Source organism: Ambystoma mexicanum, chromosome 5p (genome assembly GCF_040938575.1).
Source record: "Ambystoma mexicanum isolate Mex_15411 chromosome 5p, UKY_AmexF1_1, whole genome shotgun sequence".
Taxonomy (NCBI): Eukaryota; Metazoa; Chordata; class Amphibia; order Caudata; family Ambystomatidae; genus Ambystoma; species Ambystoma mexicanum.
In genome coordinates this window covers 106,022,199-106,049,386 of record NC_090930.1, presented here as the reverse complement: position 1 = coordinate 106,049,386, position 27,188 = coordinate 106,022,199, and the positions used below count along the sequence as shown (strand labels likewise).

At 44.3% G+C, this 27,188-nt stretch overlaps 1 protein-coding gene across 10 annotated transcripts in view; it reads right to left on the bottom strand.

Moving 5' to 3' along the window:
• Positions 1-6,903: 6,903 nt before the first annotated feature.
• LOC138480764 (uncharacterized) overlaps positions 6,904-27,188 on the bottom strand; it is an 807,842-nt gene continuing 787,557 nt past the window's right edge. For 9 of the 10 annotated variants that reach the window (XM_069612499.1, XM_069612505.1, XM_069612506.1 and 6 more), the window contains one exon: positions 6,904-10,408. In XM_069612499.1, coding sequence (XP_069468600.1) covers positions 10,125-10,408 — 284 coding nt within the window. In that variant the 3' untranslated portion in view covers positions 6,904-10,124. The remainder of the gene's footprint in view (positions 10,409-27,188) is intronic. The other variant, XM_069612500.1, reaches the window with a different exon arrangement.

Below are 27,188 nucleotides of genomic sequence, written 5' to 3'. Positions count from 1 at the left end.
TCATGAAACTTAAATTGGGTCCTACATACCGCGAGGTTAGCCACCCTGGCTCCAAGTCCCATTTGGACTACATATCACCACAATACGAAGGGTCGTTATACCTGCGAGTAAGACTAGGCATTCTCCCAGTGGCCGCCTTTCCACAATCATGGGGCACAGCAAATGTTGATCAGAGCCTGATGTGTGGGATGGCAATCGAGGCTATATTACATTTCAGGTTGCTCTGTTGTAAATCCAAATCTTTGAGGCGTGTGTATTTGAGACCACCACTGAGGGTGGCTGGGATTAGGGACATTGAAGCAGCAATGGTATTTTTGCAGCAGAGTGCTGACCCATTTGTGTTGTTTGGGCCTGCCCAGTATATCCATAGGGCTTGGCAGTTAAGGAAGACATTTTTGACCTCTGGCCCTAAATAAGCATCATGGCCATTTTGTCCTGCCACCGAGTCTGTGAGTAGGGCTCCCCTCTGTACCACCCAATGCATGCCAAGGAAGCTGTCATTGAATTAACTCTCACAGATCTGGTGATTGTTTGAAAAGAGTCTGCGAGCAGGGCACACCTCTCAGTTCCTAAACGCACATTGTTTGTACTTCTTGTATTTATTGTGGTAAATTGTTTGCAACCTGTGTATTAACAACGGTTTTACTCTGTCTGTAATTTATGTCTTTAGTTGAAGGCTCAACGCCGAATAAAAGTTTGTTGACTGACTGTAACTTATGTGTACACTATTTATTGTTGACAGGTATGAGCCATGTTTGCAAATAGTTTGTAATATACAAAATAAAGAGCTGGTATGGATAAACATGCAGGAAATAGGGTCCCCTCATTCACTATCTACAAAATGAAACAGCCAAAAACAAAAATGATAGATAGTCCCAAGGTTTTGTGTATACTAAATGCAACTGCTTGCATGTTTTGAGTAAATTGTGCTTCTTCAGGGCTTCAGGTTCATGCTCAGGGGCATTTCAGTTAGACTTGTTTAGTTTTCTCTACATGGTGCTCCTTTATTGGAATTTCATTTGGAACATCAATTGGATCAGGCATTCTTATTTTCTTGAGCAAGTGTTTCATTCCTTGCCCACCAAAGGCTTAATGTCTGGCTGTTCTGTTTGTGACATTATGGTTTCCATTTCACTGCTTTAGGCTGATAAAGAAGGCAGCTGTTCCATAGGGCCCTTGCCATGTCTCCATTCTACTCGCTAAGGGAGTTGCTGCTCTGCAATGGTGGCTGGAAGCCGATGCAAGGGAGGTGCCTTACGCGCTGAATGCGCCTGAACCAGAGTGTGTTCAGTCTGTTTTTTCAGGCTTGACAGGATCAGATTCAACCGCCATGGCACGGTCCTGGGGAACCAGCTGCCCAGTCTGCCACTCACTAAATAGCCACCTACCTCTCTAGCGCCCCCTGTGGTGCTCTGGTGTGCTCCTGGAACAGTCCTTGCACAACAGCATGGATACATTTCTGGGCCGCAGTAGGTGGAGATCCAGCGGCAGCAGTGATTTTCCAAAGGAAACAATGAAAGCGTTGTGGCTTCTTTGCTGGCATCAGTAGCAGCCCCATTTTGTCTGGGGGGAAGCTACCCCAAAGATAGACACTCGGGCATTGGAGGTAAACAGTCAATCCCGAAAGAGCTGTAGAAGGCGTGGAACCAGGCCCACCATTGGGGCAGCTGAATATCAGTTTGAATTCTGGTCGAGAGTGGGGTCATAAACCCATTGGGCTATCAACACCCCCCCCCCACATCTCCTTCTTCTTCGTCTATGAGGCTGATTTGATTGGTTATTTGTAATGCGCTTAATACCCACAGGTTTCTAAGCGCGGACCCGGGTTCAAATCTGTGTAGCTTGGTGTCGTCTTGCTTCCAAGGCAAGCATGTTGCCCCCCCAGCTATCCTCAGGAGATTACTGATTATGCCTTCATTTGGCCCACTGGATGCATCTGTCACCCCAATTCAAAGGATATTTAGTTTCAAATAGATGTACTGGGTAACCCCGCAGTTAAGCCTCTGGTTTCATTATAGGGTGTATAACATTATCATATTGCATCGGCCGGCTTTTGTCATCTGCTTCTGAGTGCCCGCTGACACCTTAATGATTGATAAATTATAAATACTCTGCTCCCCAAGGCATGACATTTGTGGCACCGCTTTCCGATTGGTGCCCTGGACTGAGAGTTCCTCCTGCCTGCAACCTCCTCAATGTAGGAGGGCTTAATCCATGGTACATCAGGGCCTGGGCCCTGGCTGCAGGTTTCCTGGAAAGTATGGGAGACACATCTCCAAGCCTCGATACCTGGCCTCTCCCCTGACCCCCATTTCTTAAAATGCCATCTATGCATTATAGACTACAAGCAGGCCCGAAGACAACACCACCCAATGAACAACCTGCACGTTCTAACAGTACTGCTGATGCCACAGAGCCACAATCTCCCAGCTGCCGTGGATATCCTGAGCTTGGCCGTCACAATTTGGCCAGCCCTGCAAATGATAGGCAGCAAGTAAGAAGATCCAAGATGCTGAAACAGTGCTGGAGCGGTGCAGGGTATCCAAGAAGCTACAACTAAGAGAAATAACTAAATCCGCTCCAAGCCTGGCATTCGCTGATTGAGCGGGAGGATGACCCATGTTATGGGGCGGTGGGTACTTACAGTTTGATACCACCAACACAGCACGGCACTTCACAAATCTGTTCGTAACCCCTTGACTGTGTGATAAATGACATCTAGATGTAGGGACCAGTCAGAAGCCACTTGTAGAGGAGGAGATCTGCTTGTTTCTTTCTCTTGGTTACATGTACGCGGCGTGGCTTCACCTCAGCCATCCTCACTCCGTGTGGCACTATAATTAATACGTTTGTACTCAGCCCAGCATGCTTGCCTCAGTCATTCAACATGCCACTCATATGCATTTTATGATTCAAGAGCTTTCCTCCCTTGGTCATCCCACTAAGTGCTGATGGTACTCTTGGAAATCTATTTACATTAGCCTTCCTGACACAAGTCAAGTTAACCTACATCCAGACTAATACTCTAGAGAAGAAATGGAGAACAGTGGGGCCAATTAGTCCCAATGGAGCAGTAGGGTCCATCTGGCATTTAGGGGGCACCATGGCTCCATAGAGTGAACAATACATGTTGCATCTATCCAGTGTGGCCACTAGTGTTGACCTTGATAGGTCAGCATTCCCAGTCGCCACTCTATTATCACACTGGTAGCATAGCACAGCCAATTAGCTCTCTCCAAATGTAGGCATTTTTTGTTATATACCTGCATGCATGCAGGGCCTGCCATGGCCCGTGCCATGCCTTCTCCCCCGCACCACCAAGCCCGTTTGCATTTCCCTTCTTACCATGCTTTGCAACCCTCGCATGGCCTCCCCTCATGCTCCTCACCCATCCCGTGGCCTATGCCACGGTCTGCGGGCCAAGGCTCATGGCGTATCCATTTGCCAGGAACACCCTGATGGCCATTGTCAACGCACGCACTTAATAAGCAGCCTGACTGTGCAGGTGTTCTTCTTTTATGAAGGGTGTTATGGGATTGTGTTAAGGTACTACCCACCAAGCCTCTTGTTATGTACTCCAAATAAGGTACCGCATGGACAGGGACACTGAAAGGTTTCAAAAGCCACTGAGCTTGTGTGTCACAGTTTAGGCCTGTAAGCAGCCCATCTATGTAAGCAGTGAGCTTATTATTTGAATGCCAACTCGATGGGGGTCATTATGAGTAATCCAGTCTGGAAAAAAAGCAGGTAAAATGGCTGGTAATACCAGCACCAGCATTCTTTTCCAGACCGGATTACCCCAAGTCTGCCAGTAGGGGCAGTGAACTACTGGCAGGCCAGACCTGTTGCCGGCTCCCATAATATCCCGGAAACACTGGAATATCAGTAAGAAGCCCGTAACCGGCAAACTCCTAATGAGTCTCCAATATCTGCTGACTTTACCAACTGTAGTGCAGAGGAATTTGATAACCTGCCCAACGTAATCAATACTCTGATTATAATACTTTTTGCAAAGGCCACTAAGGAGTCCTTGCACTTCATGCTATCAAATTGAAACCGATACATCTGGAAAGCCAAGGCCAAGCTAATGAGCTAGGTTGGTTCTCATTGGCTGTATTATTCAGGGCAAACCTGATGCTAGTGAGCATAGAGCAGAAGCCTATTAAAAACCTGCAGTTCTGTAACAACACATTACTGCTGTAAAGCGATTAGAGGCTATTGAGGGCCTAATTAATGGAACTCTTAGCACAGTACAAAGTGACTATGCACCGGTGCAAAGTGACTTTGCACTGCCAACACCGTGATCCAGAGAGCGGTGCAAAGTATATTTGTGCAATGCAAAGTCACTTTGCACTGCAAAAATACAATTTGCACTGGTGCAAAGCTACTTTGCATTGCAAAAATACATTTTGCGCTGCAAAAGTAGACTTTGCACTGCTCTTTGAATCAGGGTGTTTGTTGGCAACCATCACTTTGCACCGTGCTAAAAGTTCCATGAATCAGGCCATTAGTGTCTTGCATGCAAGCTACATGTCATCCACTCAATTCCTTCAGCTCCATGCTATCATAAAACGCATGTTGCATCAGCCTCTCTACATCTGTGCTTAGAAGCTGTATTTCAAGGAATTGGTTAGAATGCCGTATCCAGTGATGCCATCACTTCACACAAGCACACATGCAATACAAGGAACATGGTGCACAGAGGTTCCTGAAGTGGCCTTTTTATAGGCAACAATGTATGAGCAGACATGTCTATAGTTTTAAATTGTCAATTCTGGGTGCACCGCCAAAGGCAGTGAGCATTGACTAAGCTGTTGAGCAGTTTGGCTCATCATGCTTGGGTGCTTGTGATTTTCATCCAAGAGTAGCTCATATTCCTTGGTTTGATTAAGCAAAGGGTCACTTGCTGTCTTTCTTTCCTTCATCATCAGAAACTCCTCTTCCTTCCCGGGATTCTCTGTGTATTCGTTCTGGCTGCTTCCGGTCAGACACGTTTCTGGCTTCTGAAGAAGCCGAGCTTGGCTGGGCATCCCCAGCTGACCTGCTGAAAGAGAAGTGATTCAGGCTCTGTTAACACTGCACTAGACCAGCCATCACACACAATGATTTCAGTCAACTGTACCAAGAGCAACAGCAACATGTTTGGTTGCAACCCAAAGAATCCTGTTAGTGTCACACCACCAATGAACATAACCAAGAAATTATCCAAAAGGGAGCTCTCCACAGCATATAGTTAATGGTATCAGAGGCCTCCAGAAAAGATGAAAACCCCTTTAAATTGACAACTACACAGCTATTCCACATTAGATTGGAGGAAACCAATGGATTCAAAGCGTAGTTGAGCACATCAAAGCTTGGAAAAGCCACCACATACAATGGCATTTTGCACACATCAACATGGATACTGTTGAGTCAATAACGCAGATGTGTCCATATAGCCTGACAAAAATGAGCATTTCTCGATGCAGCGCAACGTAATCAGTGAGTTGTATTTGAGTAGGGCGGGGATCTGCAACTTGTGGTTCTCTCGATGTCTTGGCCTGCCTCTCCCTTGATCGCTCAACATTGTATATGCTGACTACGAGTGATGGGAGATGTATTCCAAAACATCTGGAGAGCCAAAGGTTGAAGACCTGTGGAGAAGGAGAATGCCTTCAACAAAATTGTCCCTAGAGCTGCATCTCTTCGGCAAACTTCGTTTGTGTTTCTTGACTGTCGCCAGGATCTTAAATCCACCTGAAGGAAATCCACATTTGGAATGTTGTAAGATATGTCTGTTAATGGACAGGTTCATTACATCCATTTTTAGTGCCACTCAATGTTCAATAATTAGCAGGGACTCCGTAAGAAATGCACCCACGGCTGGTTAGTGTAATTCCCCAACCCCCACTTAAGAACACTTAGGAGTGTGGGAAAAATGTATGCAGAGAAATTAAAGGAATTTTCCAGCATTTCTTCTGGCTCACAGAGACAAGCATAATCTACCTGAATTGAAGGTGAACTTCCAGTGATGACTACTGGGTGGGGCTGTGGCTTGTGTGGGACCCTGCTAATATGGCTTTTTTTACTTTCTCATTTGATGTGGAAGGGTTTTTAAAGCCTTTTAAACCCATATTTTGTTTGTGTTTGCTACACATGCCCTAATGCTCCAACTCAACGCTGTGAGGATGCACTGCACAGATGACCCCTAATAAGGATGAAACCAGTGTGTAGTGGTCTGAAACGTTTTGGTTGAAGAAGCTATGCACAAAATAATACTGCCCAGTAACTTGATGGAAACATGTTTCTAAGCTAACATTTTGTATTTGGAATACTTTGCAGTCCCACAATGCTTTGTTTATGTGGCTCTAAAATTGAGGTACACTTCCAGTATGGCTACTGGTTGGCACTGTGGCATGCGTGAATAGACTCAAATGGCTTTCATATTTCAGTTGTAAGGTTTGTATTAAAGTCTTTTTAAATCCACCATAACCTTGCTAATTATGAAGACGAAAAAGAGGTGGATAATATTGTTTCATTTACTAGCATTGCTTTTGAAAATTGATACAACATCCACCTCCAAAATCTACCCGAGAGCATAACAGTGTCCTGTGATGAGGGGCCGGACCATCACAAACAATGGCCCATTATTGCTAATATGGAACCCAATGGCACTCTCAACGGATTTACCTTCCAGATAATGGGGCTGATTCATGGAATTATTTTTGCCGAAAACAGGGATTTGTGTGCAATTCTGCCCAGAAATCCCCATTTGTTGAACAGGGATTTATGGGCAGAAAGGCACACAAGTCCCTGTTTTCGGCGCAAATAATTCCATGAATCAGCCCCAATATATCAACACTTCAATGGTTAAAAATAACTCAACACCAAAGATTCAAAAGCAATACATACATTTAAAGAGAGTTCATTATTACTGCTAGATGTTTATTATAGCATCTCTTAATAAAATTGGATAGATCTTTATGAAGAATTTAGTTATCAATCAAATTAATTTACATAATGAATTCATAGAACATGCACATTGATTGCTTCATCATTAATATGAGTAAACAATTTAATTAATACAATTGATCAACAGTTTTCCTGAAGAGCAAATAACTATTATTTTTCATTTGTCTCATCCTATTCTATTAAAACATGTTTCGGATATATAACAAATCTTTTTTCAGGGAAATGCATTAAACTGCCTTCCTACAATATGAGTAGAGAACATTACTATTACTACCCACAAATAAACCAACAGCTTTCAATGGATCTCTCATTAAAAAAAAGTAGAACTAAGGAGCTTGAATGCTTTCTTTTAGGTAATCTGAATAGTAGATGGTCAACATACTAATGTAGAATGCACCGTAAAGAACCTGACTCTTTTGATTAGTACCGCCAAAATGTTCGATTCACGTTATACCATGTGGATCATATGGCATGAAGTCATACGTCACGCCATGTACCGCCATTTTGGTATAAAAACGGATTTGTATCACAAAACAGGTTTGCAGTGTATGTGTTACTCGAACCACGGGAGGAGGATATTTTGGTCTACAAAATTGCCAATACAGCGTGTGATAGATATAAAAGTGTTTTCTTCAAGGATTAATTAAATGGCCCCTAGAATCATAAAATAATTTCTGAATGAAAGGAGATGTTCCCGTCCATTTGTTATAAGCTATGGGGGAGGATATTAACACAGACCTACTTACTTCCCTGCAAGAAGGATAAGAATGATGTTCTTAACCAACACTGATTATTTTCCATACAATTTATTTGAAAAGAAAATAATTGATTAGATGTTATTTTTTAGGTCAATCAAAGTTTTTTAGAGATTTCTCCATTAACATTACAAAAACACAATACAATGAACATGATAGATACATTAGAATAAAACCCAGTTTAAAATCTCTAAGCGCCAAGCATAACAAGTTTTAAAACAAACAATTTGATGTGCTCCAAAAAGGAACATAGACATAAAGGTCTATCACCCAAATTGTGCAAAATATGCACTCTCAAATTCAAGGCTCTTTACACAAAGTCAGCCAAATTATATAAAAAGGACATATCCTCAGAGTTTAAAATAAAGGGCATTGCTTCTTTAATAGACCTGATATGGTTACTTCTAAAATAGGGGTTTACCCTTCCCTTCCTCAAATCATGGCAATGTGGCCTGATTAAAAAAAAAGATGGGCCAGGACCTCATCAAACCCATCTTACACCTACTTTTACCAGACCCATTCAAACAACTCATCCAGTTGGACAGAGGCAGTACATTTAAACGTGCCACCATTAGCAACTGAACTGCAGTTGAGTTTATTTTAGTAATAGGAACTGGACCTATTTTAAAGATCTTCAAATCAACATACCAAGCCAGTGAGGATAAAGATTTGCCGTTTACCACCTCTGACTCAGGAGCCTTTCTCTTCGACCAGGTAAAATTGCTTGCCTTAGCTTGATTTTATGTGCCTAGCTCTGAGTTTTCCACTACTACTGACTGAAACTACCACACACGGGTATACCCAGTCCAGAACCACTCATGTTTTACCACACTCACGAGGACTCCTCGTCTAAAAATCCAAAACCACATTGGAATTATCAGCAAAGCCTAATTTGAGCTTTGCCCAATATGATAGGAGTCTGGATTGTGCTACAGAATGGGCACCCTGCAACCCCAGCTCAACCCTGAAGGCACTACTTGAGCAACCATGTAGTAGCCCAAGCAGTTGTCTCAACAAACAGTTCTGGACAACCTCCAAAGGTTTACAATCATGGTGTCCCCAGACTTCACTTCCATATAACATTAGGGATGCAGCCTTCAACTTATAGATACACAGACAGCTATCCATTCTTGTGTCCCATACAGGTGGTCAAATCACAATAGACCCCTTAGCCTAAGCAAGGCTCTTTGTGCTTGGTATTTTATGTGACTAGCCCAAGCCTCTTGTTATGTACTCCAAATAAGGTACCGCATGGACAGGGACACTGAAAGGTTTCAAAAGCCACTGAGCTTGTGTCTCACAGTTTAGGTCTGTAAGCAGCCCATCTATGTAAGCAGTGAGCTTATTATTTGAATGCCAACTCGATGGGGGTCATTATGAGTAATCCAGTCTGGAAAAAAAGCAGGTAAAATGGCTGGTAATACCAGCACCAGCATTCTTTTCCAGACCGGATTACCCCAAGTCTGCCATTAGGGGCAGTGAACTACTGGCAGGCCAGACCTGTTGCCGGCTCCCATAATATCCCGGAAACACTGGAATATCAGTAAGAAGCCCGTAACCGGCAAACTCCTAATGAGTCTCCAATCTCTGCTGACTTTACCAGCTGTAGTGCAGAGGAATTTGATAACCTGCCCAACGTAATCAGTACTCTGATTATAATACTTTTTGCAAAGGCCACTAAGGAGTCCTTGCACTTCATGCTATCAAATTGAAACCGATACATCTGGAAAGCCAAGGCCAAGCTAATGAGCTAGGTTGGTTCTCATTGGCTGTATTATTCAGGGCAAACCTGATGCTAGTGAGCATAGAGCAGAAGCCTATTAAAAACCTGCAGTTCTGTAACAACACATTACTGCTGTAAAGCGATTAGAGGCTATTGAGGGCCTAATTAATGGAACTCTTAGCACAGTACAAAGTGACTATGCACCGGTGCAAAGTGACTTTGCACTGCCAACACCGTGATCCAGAGAGCGGTGCAAAGTATATTTGTGCAATGCAAAGTCACTTTGCACTGCAAAAATACAATTTGCACTGGTGCAAAGCTACTTTGCATTGCAAAAATACATTTTGCGCTGCAAAAGTAGACTTTGCACTGCTCTTTGAATCAGGGTGTTTGTTGGCAACCATCACTTTGCACCGTGCTAAAAGTTCCATGAATCAGGCCATTAGTGTCTTGCATGCAAGCTACATGTCATCCACTCAATTCCTTCAGCTCCATGCTATCATAAAACGCATGTTGCATCAGCCTCTCTACATCTGCGCTTAGAAGCTGTATTTCAAGGAATTAGTTAGAATGCCGTATCCAGTGATGCCATCACTTCACACAAGCACACATGCAATACAAGGAACATGGTGCACAGATGTTCCTGAAGTGGCCTTTTTATAGGCAACAATGTATGAGCAGACATGTCTATAGTTTTAAATTGTCAATTCTGAGTGAACCGCCAAAGGCAGTGAGCATTGACTAAGCTGTTGAGCAGTTTGGCTCATCATGCTTGGGTGCTTGTGATTTTCATCCAAGAGTAGCTCATATTCCTTGGTTTGATTAAGCAAAGGGTCACTTGCTGTCTTTCTTTCCTTCATCATCAGAAACTCCTCTTCCTTCCCGGGATTCTCTGTGTATTCGTTCTGGCTGCTTCCGGTCAGACACGTTTCTGGCTTCTGAAGAAGCCGAGCTTGGCTGGGCATCCCCAGCTGACCTGCTGAAAGAGAAGTGATTCAGGCTCTGTTAACACTGCACTAGACCAGCCATCACACACAATGATTTCAGTCAACTGTACCAAGAGCAACAGCAACATGTTTGGTTGCAACCCAAAGAATCCTGTTAGTGTCACACCACCAATGAACATAACCAAGAAATTATCCAAAAGGGAGCTCTCCACAGCATATAGTTAATGGTATCAGAGGCCTCCAGAAAAGATGAAAACCCCTTTAAATTGACAACTACACAGCTATTCCACATTAGATTGGAGGAAACCAATCGATTAAAAGCGTAGTTGAGCACATCAAAGCTTGGAAAAGCCACCACATACAATGGCATTTTGCACACATCAACATGGATACTGTTGCGTCAATAACGCGGATGTGTCCATATAGCCTGACAAAAATGAGCATTTCTCGATGCAGCGCAACGTAATCAGTGAGTTGTATTTGAGTAGGGCGGGGATCTGCAACTTGTGGTTCTCTCGATGTCTTGGCCTGCCTCTCCCTTGATCTCTCAACATTGTATATGCTGACTACGAGTGATGGGAGATGTATTCCAAAACATCTGGAGAGCCAAAGGTTGAAGACCTGTGGAGAAGGAGAATGCCTTCAACAAAATTGTCCCTAGAGCTGCATCTCTTCGGCAAACTTCGTTTGTGTTTCTTGACTGTCGCCAGGATCTTAAATCCACCTGAAGGAAATCCACATTTGGAATGTTGTAAGATATGTCTGTTAATGGACAGGTTCATTACATCAATTTTTAGTGCCACTCAATGTTCAATAATTAGCAGGGACTCCGTAAGAAATGCACCCACGGCTGGTTAGTGTAATTCCCCAACCCCCACTTAAGAACACTTAGGAGTGTGGGAAAAATGTATGCAGAGAAATTAAAGGAATTTTCCAGCATTTCTTCTGGCTCACAGAGACAAGCATAATCTACCTGAATTGAAGGTGAACTTCCAGTGATGGCTACTGTGTGGGGCTGTGGCTTGTGTGGGCCCCTGCTAATATGGCTTTTTTTTACTTTCTCATTTGATGTGGAAGGGTTTTTAAAGCCTTTTAAACCCATACTTTGTGTTTGCTACACATGCCCTAATGCTCCAACTCAACGCTGTGAGGATGCACTGCACAGATGACCCCTACCTAATAAGGATGAAACCAGTGTGTAGTTGTCTGAAACGTTTTGCTTGAAGAAGCTATGCACAAAATAATACTGCCCAGTAACTTGATGGAAACATGTTTCTAAGCTAACATTTTGTATTTGGAATACTTTGCAGTCCCACAATGCTTTGTTTATGTGGCTCTAAAATTGAGGTACACTTCCAGTATGGCTACTGGTTGGCACTGTGGCATGCGTGAATAGACTCAAATGGCTTTCATATTTCAGTTGTAAGGTTTGTATTAAAGTCTTTTTAAATCCACCATAACCTTGCTAATTATGAAGACGAAAAAGAGGTGGATAATATTGTTTCATTTACTAGCATTGCTTTTGAAAATTGATACAACATCCACCACCAAAATCTACCCGAGAGCATAACAGTGTCCTGTGATGAGGGGCCGGACCATCACAAACAATGGCCCATTATTGCTAATATGGAACCCAATGGCACTCTCAACGGATTTACCTTCCAGATAATGGGGCTGATTCATGGAATTATTTTTGCCGAAAACAGGGATTTGTGTGCAATTCTGCCCAGAAATCCCCATTTGTTGAACAGGGATTTATGGGAAGAAAGGCACACAAATCCCTGTTTTCGGCGCAAATAATTCCATGAATCAGCCCCAATATATCAACACTTCAATGGTTAAAAATAACTCAACACCAAAGATTCAAAAGCAATACATACATTTAAAGAGAGTTCATTATTACTGCTAGATGTTTATTATAGCATCTCTTAATAAAATTGGATAGATCTTTATGAAGAATTTAGTTATCAATCAAATTAATTTACATAATGAATTCATAGAACATGCACATTGATTGCTTCATCATTAATATGAGTAAACAATTTAATTAATACAATTGATCAACAGTTTTCCTGAAGAGCAAATAACTATTATTTTTCATTTGTCTCATCCTATTCTATTAAAACATGTTTCGGATATATAACAAATCTTTGTTCAGGGAAATGCATTAAACTGCCTTCCTACAATATGAGTAGAGAACATTACTATTACTACCCACAAATAAACCAACAGCTTTCAATGGATCTCTCATTAAAAAAAAGTAGAACTAAGGAGCTTGAATGCTTTCTTTTAGGTAATCTGAATAGTAGATGGTCAACATACTAATGTAGAATGCACCGTAAAGAACCTGACTCTTTTGATTAGTACCGCCAAAATGTTTGATTCACGTTATACCATGTGGATCATATGGCATGAAGTCATACCTCACGCCATGTACCGCCATTTTGGTATAAAAACGGATTCGTATCACAAAACAGGTTTGCAGTGTATGTGTTACTCGAACCACGGGAGGAGGATATTTTGGTCTACAAAATTGCCAATACAGCGTGTGATAGATATAAAAGTGTTTTCTTCAAGGATTTAATTAAATGGCCCCTAGAATCATAAAATAATTTCTGAATGAAAGGAGATGTTCCTGTCCATTTGTAATAAGCCATGGGGGAGGATATTAACACAGACCTACTTACTTCCCTGCAAGAAGGATAAGAATGATGTTCTTAACCAACACTGATTATTTTCTGTACAATTTATTTGAAAAGAAAATAATTGATTAGATGTTATTTTTTAGGTCAATCAAAGTTTATTAGAGATTTCTCCATTAACATTACAAAAACACAATACAATGAACATGATAGATACATTAGAATAAAACCCAGTTTAAAATCTCTAAGCGCCAAGCATAACAAGTTTTAAAACAAACAATTTGATGTGCTCCAAAAAGGAACATAGACATAAAGGTCTATCACCCAAATTGTGCAAAATATGCACTCTCAAATTCAAGGCTCTTTACACAAAGTCAGCCAAATTATATAAAAAGGACATATCCTCAGAGTTTAAAATAAAGGGCATTGCTTCTTTAATAGACCTGATATGGTTACTTCTAAAATAGGGGTTTACCCTTCCCTTCCTCAAATCATGGCAATGTGGCCTGATTAAAAAAAAGATGGGCCAGGACCTCATCAAACCCATCTTACACCTACATTTACCAGACCCATTCAAACAACTCATCCTTTTGGACAGAGGCAGTACATTTAAACGTGCCACCATTAGCAACTGAACTGCAGTTGAGTTTATTTTAGTAATAGGAACTGGACCTATTTTAAAGATCTTCAAATCAATATACCAAGCCAGTGAGGATAAAGATTTGCCGTTTACCACCTCTGACTCAGGAGCCTTTCTCTTCGACCAGGTAAAATTGCTTGCCTTAGCTTGATTTAATGTGCCTAGCTCTGAGTTTTCCACTACTACTGACTGAAACCACGACACAAGGGTATACCCAGTCCAGAACCACTCATGTTTTACCACACTCACGAGGACTCCTCGTCTAAAAATCCAAAACCACATTGGAATTATCAGCAAAGCCCAATTTGAGCTTTGCCCAATATGATAGGAGTCTGGATTGTGCTACAGAATGGACTCCCTGCAACCCCAGCTCAACCCTGAAGGCACTACTTGAGCAACCATGTAGTAGCCCAAGCAGTTGTCTCAACAAACAGTTCTGGACAACCTCCAAAGGTTTACAATCATGGTGTCCCCAGACTTCACTTCCATATAACATTAGGGATGCAGCCTTCAACTTATAGATATACAGACAGCTATCCATTCTCGTGTCCCATACAGGTGGTCAAATCACAATAGACCCCTTAGCCTAAGCAAGGCTCTTTGTGCTTGATATTTTATGTGACTAGCCCAACCACCAGATCTGGAGAACAGTACACCTAAATATAAATATGAGTCTACTTCCTCCAGTTGCTCTACGTTTGTATTCCAGGTGCAGTGGTAGGGATCAGAGATGAGAGGCAGACATACAGTTGTAATGTTTTCAACATTCACAATATTTTTTTTTTTAAGATAAAAAGGGATTTGGATAAAGGACTATCTGTCCCTTACCTAATGAGTGTCCCTGCCTATGAAACTAAAACTAAAGCAAACAGACCTTGTGTCCAAAATATATCTGACCCTCACACTAACATACATGCAAGATAAATGGCTCTGTTTCCAACTCAACACAATGCGCACAAATCCTAAATGTGTAATTCCAACAAAGCAATCCTTGTGTACAGGTGTTGATTCCCTTCCCCTGAAATAGTTCAGGAAACCTTTGAAAGTGTTTTGGTCCAACAATGTTCTTTTAAAAACAATGAAAATGTATCTTTCACAAACTACTTTCCTCATTGGTAAAGCAAATGTCTCTTCCATAGTACAGTTTCCTCAGTATGGTATAGTACAGTTTCCTCAGGATGGCATATCTGTTTAACTTCAACTGTTTCAAGTTATAAACTTCAACAACTTTTTTCAAATGATAAAGTATCTCTTTCACACAACTGTTAAAACAATGTATGATTTCCTGATGTCCTCTCCTGCCAGGCATCTTTCAATTCATCTTTCCATTTCCTCTATCTTGTGACTTCCTGGTGTATTCTTCTGCCAAGAATCTCTTTCGAAAAAGGGCTTTGCCAGCTTTGCCCGGTTTCCCCAAACTGACGTCTCATATAAGGAGAATTGTACAACTTTTGCTATTTCATTTCTTCTTTAGTGACACTTGGCTTATGGAAATGCAGGTTCTAAGTTTCCCCAAATAGACATCTCATATAAGGAGATTTATGCCACTTTTGCCCTAGTCTTTCAATTCTACTTGGTCAGTATTCAAAATAATTCCTCAAAAGTTCATTAACTTCTTGGCATGGCTTGGGGCTCCCAACTCTTCTGGGTTGCCCCACCAGTGTAATGTGCAGCTGCAGTGAAGGGTTTTTGTTGGGCAGGCATCCTGTATCAGGCAGAGTCCTCTCTGGTTCCCACGTCAGCTTTTCAGCCTTTTGCGGATGGAACCTTTGCCACTCCATAAGACTGTGTCTCCTTCAGTCCAACAGCGAATGTCTCACTTCTAGCGGTCCCTCCAGGGCACCTGCTAGGACTGTACTGGAGTTCCTCACTTCCGGCATGAAACGCTTCGAGGCAGTTACCTGTAAGCGGTTTCTTCTTACTGCACGGCTCGTCTCTGTGAATCTGCCATTGTGTCTGGGTTTGCTTCATGCTCCACGCTCTCTGCAGCTCTCCTCTCCTACTTGCATGCAGGAGATTTTCAAGTTTAAATGTCCTGCACAGCTGATTGTGAACCTGACAACTAGGCCCCACGTTCTACTTAGCATTACTTTCATTCGATAACGACTACTTGCTCCTCTTCTTTGTCTCGGTACTTGAGGCTTTCTGGGATTCGGAGACCAAAGCATTTTTATATACTGTTTAGATGACATTGTTGGACACTTTTGCTTAAATAGAAACCCTCATTAACACTAGATGTTAAATGTGTTTTATAGGTGTTATGTACATATGACGAGTAAATAGAGTTCTGTTTGGTAGAAGTGAGTTTCAGGGTTTTACCGCTGAAGGGTTACGAATAATGACAACATGCCATAAAGGATTCTGGTATTAAAGAGTATTCTTCACCAAATAGAGAACAATAGCCTGTCTTTCCTGTTGGAATCACCACTTCTCCCTGACAGCCATCTCCTCCCATTTGATCCACCCTCAGAACACCAATCCCAGGGTCAGGATCAGGTAGCAACTGCCTTCCCCTGTCCACATGGGAGGATACATTAGGCTGGGGATCAGTGATGACTCCGTAGGAGTCATCACAGAAGGGTCTAGGCCGTTTACCAAAAGTAATTATCTTTGTTTTGCTTTTATTTAGTTTTCATTTATTATTCTCGAGAAATTGTTTGGCATATACTGTGAGAAGCCCGAGGGGATCCTCAATCCTACTCCCCCTAGATCCTCTTCTCAGGTGGCCAGGGAAAGGCCATTGCTTTTGGATCCTGACCCAGGGGGTGGAGAGGTGAGGGAGGATCACCTGGGTAGATGATCCTTGGGAATTTGGAGTGGGGTGCCCACAGGCAAGACATGGTATACCCCTTTCCCTATTGAAGACTAGCTCAACCCTAGTCCTCCAGCCTAAATAAAATAAATTTCAAGAACATTTTTAAAGAAACATCCAATAAGGAATGGTTATGTAGCAAATTGGGTCCTCCACAGAACCATTTTTAAAAATTGGGAGAACTATCTCACTCCTCCTGAGAGCAGGCACCACAGCACCTTCAGCCACAGCTCACAGCTGCAAAAAACCTGCCCAAAACAGGTGTCGCCCATTCTGGAACACCTGCACAAATATCTGAAGTCACCAGCAAAGGCTGCAGCTTTGACATGCTCCATTTCAATAATGGACTCTAAGATCCGTACATTCGTGAACTTTATTTCATTATTGAGACCATCCATTCTACATTGGTGGTTACTTCGTCGCGTGTCAAAGAAAATCCCTGAAAGTAATTACCCCTCGATGGGATTTCTGTTGCGGTTCGCAACATTTCGCCACCAATTTACAGAACAATGCATGATCATTATTAGAGACCACGGTTGCCAAAAGATGGGAACAGAATCTTAAACTCTCTGGCCCGAGCATGGAACTGCATAGAAGCATCTCTGAATTCAACTCCCTGGCCTGATCCAACCCCACTCCACCCATCTCCAATCCCTTTGTGACACCTTATCAGAACATTTACACAATGTCGCTATCGACAGACACTCCACCAGGCTTTCCTCTTGCTCCTAGCACAAATCTGCCCATTGGGCTCCTCTGAGGGCTCCTGCCAGCCCACCCTCATCAAAGGCATCCTAGCCTCAACCTATGCATGCAGTATTGCATGCTCAATTCTCAATCACTCCCCAACATCAGGAACTTTACTGGACGCCCTAAAAGCCTCCTACATCAAACCCCTCCTCAAAAAACCTACACTTGACCGACTCCTCACCCAGGAATCCTGGCCCATCTCAAACACCTGCTTCATGGCCAAATTCATGGACCGCACACCATACAAGCAGCTTGGCCGTTTAACTGATGCCAACAACCTCCTGTACCCTGTGCAATCTGGCTTCAGACCACTGTGAGGAACAGAATCCTCCCTACTGTCCATCTGGGATGACCTAAAAAGAACAGCTGATATAGAAGGCTGCGCTGTACTCATCCTCCTTGACCTCTCTGATGCTTTCAATACCATAGATCACACCATCCTACTAGACAGGCTACACTCATTAGGAAACAAAGAAACAGCCCTCTCTTGGATCTCCTCTTTAATCTCACAAATCATGCCCCTCAACCCGTTCACGTCCACCTCACGACCATAGCAAAAAGGGTCCCACAAGGAACATCTCTATCTCCCCTGCTCTTCAACATATATATAAACCCTCTGCCCACACTCATCCGCTCCCACAGTCTTACTTGCTACAACTACTCAGACGACACGCAGATCATCCTTACAATTCCCAATTCGCCTGGCCCCAACCATCCAGATCTGTTATCATGCCGCTCGGATATAGTCTACTGGATGACGACCAACCACCTCATCCTCAATCCTGGGAAAACTGGAATCCTAGTCTGCGGGAAAACAATGCTCCTCCCCCAACCGATTCCTTGGCCCCCCACTAGCAATCTCCACCTCAGTGGAAAACCTTGGATGCACACTTGATACATATTTATCCCTCTGCCAACAAGTCAACTCTGTTTCCAGAACCTGTTTCCTCCATTTATGCATCCTAAGGCATATCTTCCCTTACCTCATCTATCCTCACAATTTCTCCACCAACATCTCCATCATCCTCTCCCGCAAACTATCTTTTGCTAGGTGCAACAAGGTTTCAGCTAAGGAAACTGCAAATATTCCAAAATGCTGCATCCTGCCTGCTCATTAACCTACCTCCCAGAGAAAACATCAGCCCTACTCTGAGAGTCCACCATTGGCTCTCTATTGGTAAACACACTTCCTTTAAAGCCCTGTGCATCACCCACAGGGCCATCCACAACACAGGGCCAGAATCCTGTCAGGACAAAGTCACCCGCTACCACCCATCAAGGACTCAGATCTGGCACAGCATCTCTCCTAGTAGTCCCACAGTACATCTCCTCCAAACTCGGTGGATCCTCTTTCTCTGTCCAAGCGATGATCAACTGTAACTCCCTACCCCTGCACATTCGCAATATTGACAACCACCTGGCATTCAGAAAGGCCTTCAAAACCTGGCATTTTCCTCCCCCATCTTGGAACGATCCCACACTCTACTTTCTTAAAAGGTGCACAGAAACATTGACGCAAACACAACACTCATATCTGCCAACATCTCATGGATTCCGGCATCATTCGCAGCAGCACAACATGACAAACTCTTTTGGATGCACATTGGACACGGATGTATCCATCTCCCAAAAAGTCAACTCCGTTCCGAGAATCTGTTTCTTCCACCTACACATCCTCAGGCGTATCTTGCCTTACCTCACCTATCCTCACCTAAACACAATAACACTCCTACCCACCACGGCCCTTATGGATGCGGCAGCATTCACAGAGGCACTTTGTCGCAAACTGTCCTCTTAAACAAAACAAAACTCCTACCCACTAATACCCACAGATACTGACAGCATTCACAGAGTGTGAGAAACCTGAAGGTGTCTCCCTGTCTAGTCCCTGAGTAACTGTCATCCAGGTGGCCAGGACACGACCATCGCTTTTGGATCCAGTTCCTGTGGGTGGACCAGGGCGGGAGGATCACCTGGATGGGGGGTCCTTGGGAGTGGGAGTGGGACACTGATAGATAAGACATGGTGCCCCCTCTTTAAACATCTTTTCCCCATCCTACTACATAGGATATTCCAAAACACTGCCCCCTCCCCTTTTCTGACTCAAACACTTTCACACAACATGAAAGACAACAGCCTAACCCCAGAGCCATAAACGTGACATGTCCCAATACAGGTGTCAGGCACAGTTATGCAATTGACCAGAATCACACACACCTGATGGCCCTTTCCCTTCCCCACAGGGATAAAAGGTGGAGAACAATCGCACCCTAGGAGCAATGCAGACCACCCAACATGATTGCTAACTCATCACGGCAGTTGAAGAGGAGGCGAAAGATGGCACAGATAGATACCTAGGGGAGAAGTGACCTTGCCCTTATCGACAGAGACCCTTGAAGCATCAAGCGAAGGAAGCGTAAGACCACAAACAATAGCCAGCGTGTGTTGCAGCAGATGTCAGTGGTGCCCTGACACCTCCTTTGCTGACAGCCAAACCGCAGAGAGACACATGGCCCAATGGTGCCTGCCTTGACTCAACAGACAAGAAAGCAAAGCAGTTTATCACAGCCAGTGAGTCGAGGGGAGATCCGATAAAAAAGCAAAGTGTGTTGAACGATAGTAGCAAACAGCTAATTGAACTTTGAACAAACAAAGAACTGTTGGTAAAAGAAAAGAGTAAAGCCAGCATAGCAGAATCAAACACCACGTGGGTGTTCACTAGACAAATGCTAGCGATTACTCCGCTCTTTAACTACAGTTACCAGAAGGCATTGGGAGAAAGGCGAGAAGAGGGGCCAAAGTGGTAATACGGGGGTCTTTTAAAATCCTCTGTACAGTCGAAAGTCTTTGACCGACGGATGATTGTGAAGCGAAGGGAAATGAATCCTGCATGGTAAGACATTAAGACATTAAGACTTGTGAGTATAAGAGTCTAAAGTTCCATGAACAGTTGGTTGACAGGAGTAAACCCGGCGGAGGGAGGTCCACAGTGAACTGTTTAGCAAAATTTGACAAGAGTGAACCCGAAGGAGGGAGGCTGGCGATTAAAAAGGGGTCCGAACCCGAAAGAGGGAGATCCAGGGGTGGAAAGTCACCACCCAAAGTTGGTTGAGAAATAAACTGTTAAATTGAATTGTTGAGTACGACTGGGAGAGGTCTGAGCCCAGAAGAAGGGGGACCCAGAGGTGAGACTGTGACCCAAAGCCATGCATGGAATAGAACCTTAGTGTTTGTCTGTTGAAAATATCAGGCCCTCGAAGGCAAGAAACTTCTTAGTAAAAGGAAACGTAACCATCGAAGAACCTGATAGCTGGAACTGAACTGTCGACTTGTGCCTGGAATGCTCAAGTGTGTGCTGTGCTCAGGAGACCCACCTTGTCCCGTGCTGAAAACGTGGGGAAGGGAGAACCCTGGCAATCACATTCTGACTTAGTATTTGTGAACACTTTTTCCTTTATTGAAATCCCTATCGCACACACTTTCTATAATTAGTTGCAAGGATTTGGCACTATTTTTTTGTTTAGTATAGGCCCTTTTACTTTGACAAGACACCACGAGGACTGCCTTATTTTTCATTTGATGGTCAACGCTTGCTCCCATCTTAGAGTTAGGTTTGGGTTAGGTGTTTTTCCAACACCCTAGAATATTCTTTATTCTTTAAATAAACACCCTTGAATCTTGATCACTTGTGTCTGTCTTTACTGTTGCCACCATGAGTTCCTTACATGAGGTACACCATAACAAACTATCATCCTCCCTTTACTCCCCGCCCCCCACCCAGTCATCCCTCTGGGCCCCTCTCCCACTGCTCAGACTTTCATTGCAGGGAGACCGCAAATAGTGAGACCAGCCAATCACGCTGGACCAAGAAAAAGAACACTGCAGTTGAATTACAGCCAAGCCTACGGTACGTACACCTTACACCACGTCTGAGCAAACAGGCCACAGGCACCGCCACCCATCCATACACCCTAGAATGCAGCTATGGCTATTCTCTTCCAGTCTAGCAGCATGCACAACCGGCCAGGAAAAGAAGACAATCCTGCTGACTATCTATCGAGACACCCCACAGGGCCGGCACAGGTGGGTTCCTCCATCGCAGATGCGTACATCAACTACGTAATTCATCACCTGCAGGCACTACCAGTAGACTGGACCACCCTCATAAAAGAATCAGAACGTGACCACGCCCTCTCGATTGTGGCCCAATGCATAAAAGCTGGGAAGATGAAATACATGAACAATCAAGCCAGAGGAGAGACAGAGCAGGTGAGAGATGACCTAAGATGTCTAGAATTAGTCAAGGATGAGGTTATACTCGTTGATGACCACCTCATCCTGAAGGGTTTCTAGGTGATAATACCAGAAGCGATCAGAGAAAGGACTGTCATGCTGGCGCACAAAGCCCACTGGGGGTAGTTTCCACAAAACGCCTCTTCAGGCAGAATGTATGGTTCCTCATACTGGACACCCTAGTAGAAGATGTCATAAACCAGTGCACCATCTGCTCTCAAGTGGCTCCGACTCCTCATCCCAGACCACTGCAAATATCACCTTTTCCAGAAGCAGTATGGGAAGAGCTGGCCCTAGACTTCTTTGGTGCACTACGAAATGGAAAGTACGTGCTAGTGCTGATTGATGGGCACTCAAGCTTCTCAGATGTCCAGCTGATAGAGACCATATCAGTTAGCTTTGTCATACCTGCACTAGACCACCTGTTGTCCACCTACGGGATACCTAAGGTCATTAAGTTAGACAATGGCCCACCCTTTACCAGTCACGATTTTGAAAACTTTGCATGCTATATGGGCTTCCAGCACAGGAAAATAATACCATGATAGCCTCAAGCCAACGACATCATCGAGGTTTATGGCCAACATCAAAAGAACATTACAAGTAGCCAATGTCATCAATTAGCCTTTCTAGAAAGCCCTGTAGCAATTCTTGCATGAATATCAACACACTCCCCACAGCACCACAGGAGTCTGCCCATCTAACCTCATGTTCCAAAGAACTGTGTGAACATGATTACCAGAAAATGCTATGCCACATCCCACCGGGCCATAAGAACAACAAGCTAGGACCCAAGATCAAGAAGAGAAGAGAAAGATGAAAAACTGGGCCGACCTCCGGCAAGGAGCAAAAGAGCATGACATAGAATTAGGATATTAGTACTAGTGCGTCTGCCATAAATCAGAAAGGAAGATACCACGTTTGCACCGGAATGGCTGGTTGTCACCCACACAAAATTGACAATGATAACTGCAAGTGGTAAGCTACAAAACTCCAAAACAAGGAAATCCTCCAACTTCAAGAAACTTCAGGGAACTTCACCTCCTGCCTGGGAATCGGCTCGATTCAGTCAAAGCAACATGTCTTCGGATGACTCATATCTAGGGGACGGAGAGCAGTCCGAGGAAGAGACCAGCAACAGAGAATTGGAAGGCCCACCACAGGTGATGCACCCAACTTACTGACGCGACCCCAGTGATGTTGCAAAAAGCCTCAGACTAATTGAAGAGATGGGGTAAACTGTAAATGTAAAAAAAAAAGGGGAAGGCGAGGCACACACTCCAGTTCCCAGTCAAATATACCTGATGCAAGAAGAAACTGGGTTAAATGCCATCTGCTGCAGTTCAGTTGCTCTGTTGTTCTTCTCCGCCAAGCGCTTTCTTGTCACAAACAATCATCAGGGAGGCTGTTTTTCTTTTCAGGTGTTACTAAATAGTTGCTCTTACAGTCTCAAAGGATTCTGGTAGCTATAGTGATAACATATTTCAATTCACGTGACCAGGAACCAACACCCCACCAAAAGCACAAATCTTTCCCAAAATTGGGGGACGGGAGAAAACCATCATTATGGCTCTCTCAAGTGGGGCACAGTAACTGGGTTAATACTTTTGTGGCATTTGACCCAGTTACTTTTTACATCAGGTATATTTGACTGGGAACTGGAGTGCGCGCCTCGCCTTCCTCTTTTTTTACATAATGTTATGGGAGTCCCGGGCTTCAGAGGCAGCAGCACCAGGGTTACTGTGCCCCACTTGAGAGAGCCATATTGATGGTTTCTCCCCTCCCCCAATTTTGGGAAAGATTTGTGCTTTTGGAGGGGTTGTCAGTCTCGAAATACGGTTACCTCTACTTTGAAACCGCAAACACATTTTGGTGGCCGTGGGCCAACCGTCTCATGCACTATATGACAAAATATAGGTTTTCGAGTTTGCTAATGAACGGCCATTTTGATGTAACAAGAATCGCCATTTTGTTTTCTAACCGACTGCTCATTGCTTTCTGGTCCTATTGCTTTGCAGTATATTTTCCGCTTACACTGCTCGACTGTGAAACATTGTTGTCTGTATGTGGAAAGGACAAGGCCGCAGGGCCGTGGGGATAACAAGAGTTCGCTGAAACACAAACGTAGGCAGCGCCAGGAAGAATGCCCAGATCCCTCGCAAATGTAGACTTGAAGCAGAGCTGCAGGGCATTTGATCATTTCACAGCTGCCAGCCAGTCTCGTTATATGGTAGAATATGTTAGAATAATACCGCTAAAGGCTTGAATTATGCTTTTCTTACGGCCCCCTTTGCTGAGCCCGCTAGAGCATGTCGGCTCCCAAAACGCGAATAGCACCTGATAGATAGCAAGGTCCAGAATGCAACTCCCCCCGTATGTGGTTCGCTTCCAAGAACAGAAGCGCTGTGTTCTATTCAACAACTGAAAGATGCCTTCGCACTCATAAATTGCAAATTGTTACTAGAATAGATGTTTGAAGGTGTCATAGTGGTCAGAGATGTCCATCATCACACCAAGTTCAAAGAAACCCAACAAAGGGGGGTGTTAAACATCTCATAGCTGATTGTTTGATATGCATTTTGTATATATGTAACTGATGTACGTAATTGATGGCTCTTGCATCCCTCGAGGTCTAGAGATACACGTTGCGGGGCGTGGGACCGAGTTGGCCAACTGAGACTTTTGCTTTGCAATAAAACCCTAGCTTTGGGAATACAACCTCGTGTCTGGCGTCTGTATCATGTGTGGTGACTCGCCTTGTTTCCATAGACGTGTTGGTTCCTGGTCACCTGAATTGAAGAAATGACATCACTAAAGCTACCAGAATCCTTTGACACTGAAAGAGCAACTAATTAGTAACACCTGAAAAGAAATACAGCCTCCCTGATGATTGTTTGTGACAAGAAAGCGCTTGGAGGAGAAGAACAACAGAGCAACTGAACTGCAGCAGATGCAGGGCCGTCACGACGGGGGTGCAGGAGGGGCAAACTGCCCTGGGCCTCGCGCCTGGGAGGGTGTTAGGGAGAATTCTCTGTTTAGTCTGAATTTCCTAACCTAGTGAGTCCCCCCGCAGCTTTGCTGGATTCCTGGAGTTTGTTTTTTTCCATCCTGCCAAGAGTGAGACTCTTTTCTCCCACTCTTGGACATAAATGTGGTTAATTCCTTTGAATGTCAATGTGTTCTATGGTCTATGGGGTCTTTTACTCCAAAGGGTCTCATGTGTTTTGCTATGTGTGTTACACCGCACCCTCCGTGCCGTAACACTGGGGTGTCCTAGAGGATCTGCACCATAGACTCCATACCCTGGGACTGACTACTGTCTCCCAGGGCATGTAAAGTCACCATTGGCTTTGCTAGACCTAAATTTACTAACAGAACTAGTACAAACCATCCTATTGTGGACGTACTGGTAGGGGTAATTCGATTACCCATGGGTCTGTTGTTCGAGGGGGCACTGTCCCGTCCCCCCTCGTCGAGTTTTGGCTGGTGGCAGTGGAAACTACTTGTTATATTCGACCCCGAATATAATTCTATGGGATTCTTCCCATTGTTGGAGACTAATACTTTTTCCCATTAGTCTCTAGCATACCGCCGGTTTATTTGTCTTAAATAAATCTACCGGTTGGTATCTTCTGCCAGAACTCGGTTTTTAAAATGGTGTCTGTGTTCGCCTCTGTAACTCCGAACCAAAGGTTGAGCCCTTTGTTCCACTTTTGGCGGGCTTCTGCACAGAAGCCCTCCAAAGTGGTGCCATTCTGTCTGGGTACCACAGGAGGTGTGGGAGGGGGTTTAGGCACCCTGGACTGAGTTGCCTTGCCAACTCAAGCCGCACTCTGGTGTGATTGGCTCAAGTGGTGAGCCACCCCGCTCACCACTTAGCATGTGTTGATTGACAGCTAGGCTGAATGAATGGGGGTTTTCTGCATAAAAGCAGGGCTTTTGGGACTGGATCTTCAGAAGTCGCCACAGGGCCTAAGAATCCGAGGAGGGTAAAGCTGAGCCGACCTGCAACGACGACACCTCTGGTGGAGCCCTGCTGAACCGACTCACCACTTCCCAACGACAGAGGTGATCTCCCTGCTGGAGAGTCTTCTTCCCCTGACTGGTGGGAACAACCAGTCCCTTTGCTTTTTCTTCACTTCCAGGACGTAGTGGTAGAATTGCCCGTGTTGAGCACCCCGGCAACTGGATAGCCACTAACCACTGTACTGCGAAAAAAAGGTGGTGCCTTGTGACGGAGCACTCCGCGGCTGGTCTCTTCCCTGGTGGTGCAACGATCTTCAACTTTCCTTCAACGATGAGAGCATCTCATCTCTTGGCAAAGCCCCAACTTGCATCCACCACCAGGAACAACTGCCCCCGCTGGAGCTGTCTCTGCACTTACAAGGTACCGTGTCCGCCTGGCTTCCCTTGTAACGGGTAGCGTGGGGTGGCTTAAATCCATACCTTCCCCCTGGGTTGCATCCAGTCCTTCTTAACTTTCTGTTCTAAACTGGTCCAACCTTTCTGTGACAATTTGCTACAAAGACTCGAAGTGCATTTCCACTGTGATACTTTTTGGGACGCATCGCCTTGCCTCTCTCCGAGTGGGCATGGCCTCTGGACTTTGTGATCCACAGTAGACCCTGCCTTTATTGCCTTGCATTTGTTTCGTAAAAGTGTTGGTACCGAGTTGGTTCCATACCCTGCCTTTTCTCTCCCGATCTAACGAATATTAGAGTGCCATCTAGGTTAAAGCATTCACCTCTGTCTGCAAATAAGTGGTGCCGTTGAACCTAGACTTGTCGAAATATTGTTAGGGGATCGATATACGTATAGTAATTGTAATTGAAGTTGTTTGCCGTATTAGTGCCAGTGTGTTTTTCATAGATGTGTTTTTATAAATAAATAACTATATATCTTTACACCCAAGCTCTGTTCCGTGTCTGCTTGTTCTACTGTGTAAATTGCCCTATTTTGTATACTCCACATACTGCCTAACTTTTCTTGAGAGAAGTCTGACTGCTCAGTCACAGCTACCAAGTGAATCTGTGTGGTACAGACAGCTACCAAGTGGGTTTACTGCCAAACACCTGTAGGCCTAAATCTTTTGCAGTGGTCCCAGAGGGAACTGCACAGGTTTCCGCTTAACAGAGGGACCTTGCGGGCCCCTCTCCTCCAGCCCCTGCCTTCTCCCAGTTGCTCTCCCTATTGCCTGTCTTCTGCCGATTCAGCGTTCCTCCTCACTTTCTACAGCAGCAGTTACCTGGACTCTGCTGAACTTTTCTTCTGTTCAATGCGGGGCTTGGAGTGCCAATGTGGGACCCCAACCCCTCACTCACACTGGTTTCAAACGGAGGCTGTTACCCGTGATGCAGACTGGGGAGGCCACGCTTTTTCCCACCCATAGTGCAAAACGATGGCGCTTATCCCACGGCTGCCAGAAGCACAGAAACATCTTCAGCCCTCATCACGGTTGTGTGAGGTTCTCGCGTTCGCAGCATCTCCAGCTGGGAACTCTGGCCACAGTGATTGCCCATAAATCCTCCTGTTCGACCAGTCTGATTATATTTATTCTGCCAAAAAAAATAAAAGTGAGTATCTGATACAAGCAGCAGCAAGTTTTGTTTTGACGAATGACGAAAAAGGGCCAGTAATTAAGCTCGAATTGAACATGTCCTGTCACTACATCCTAT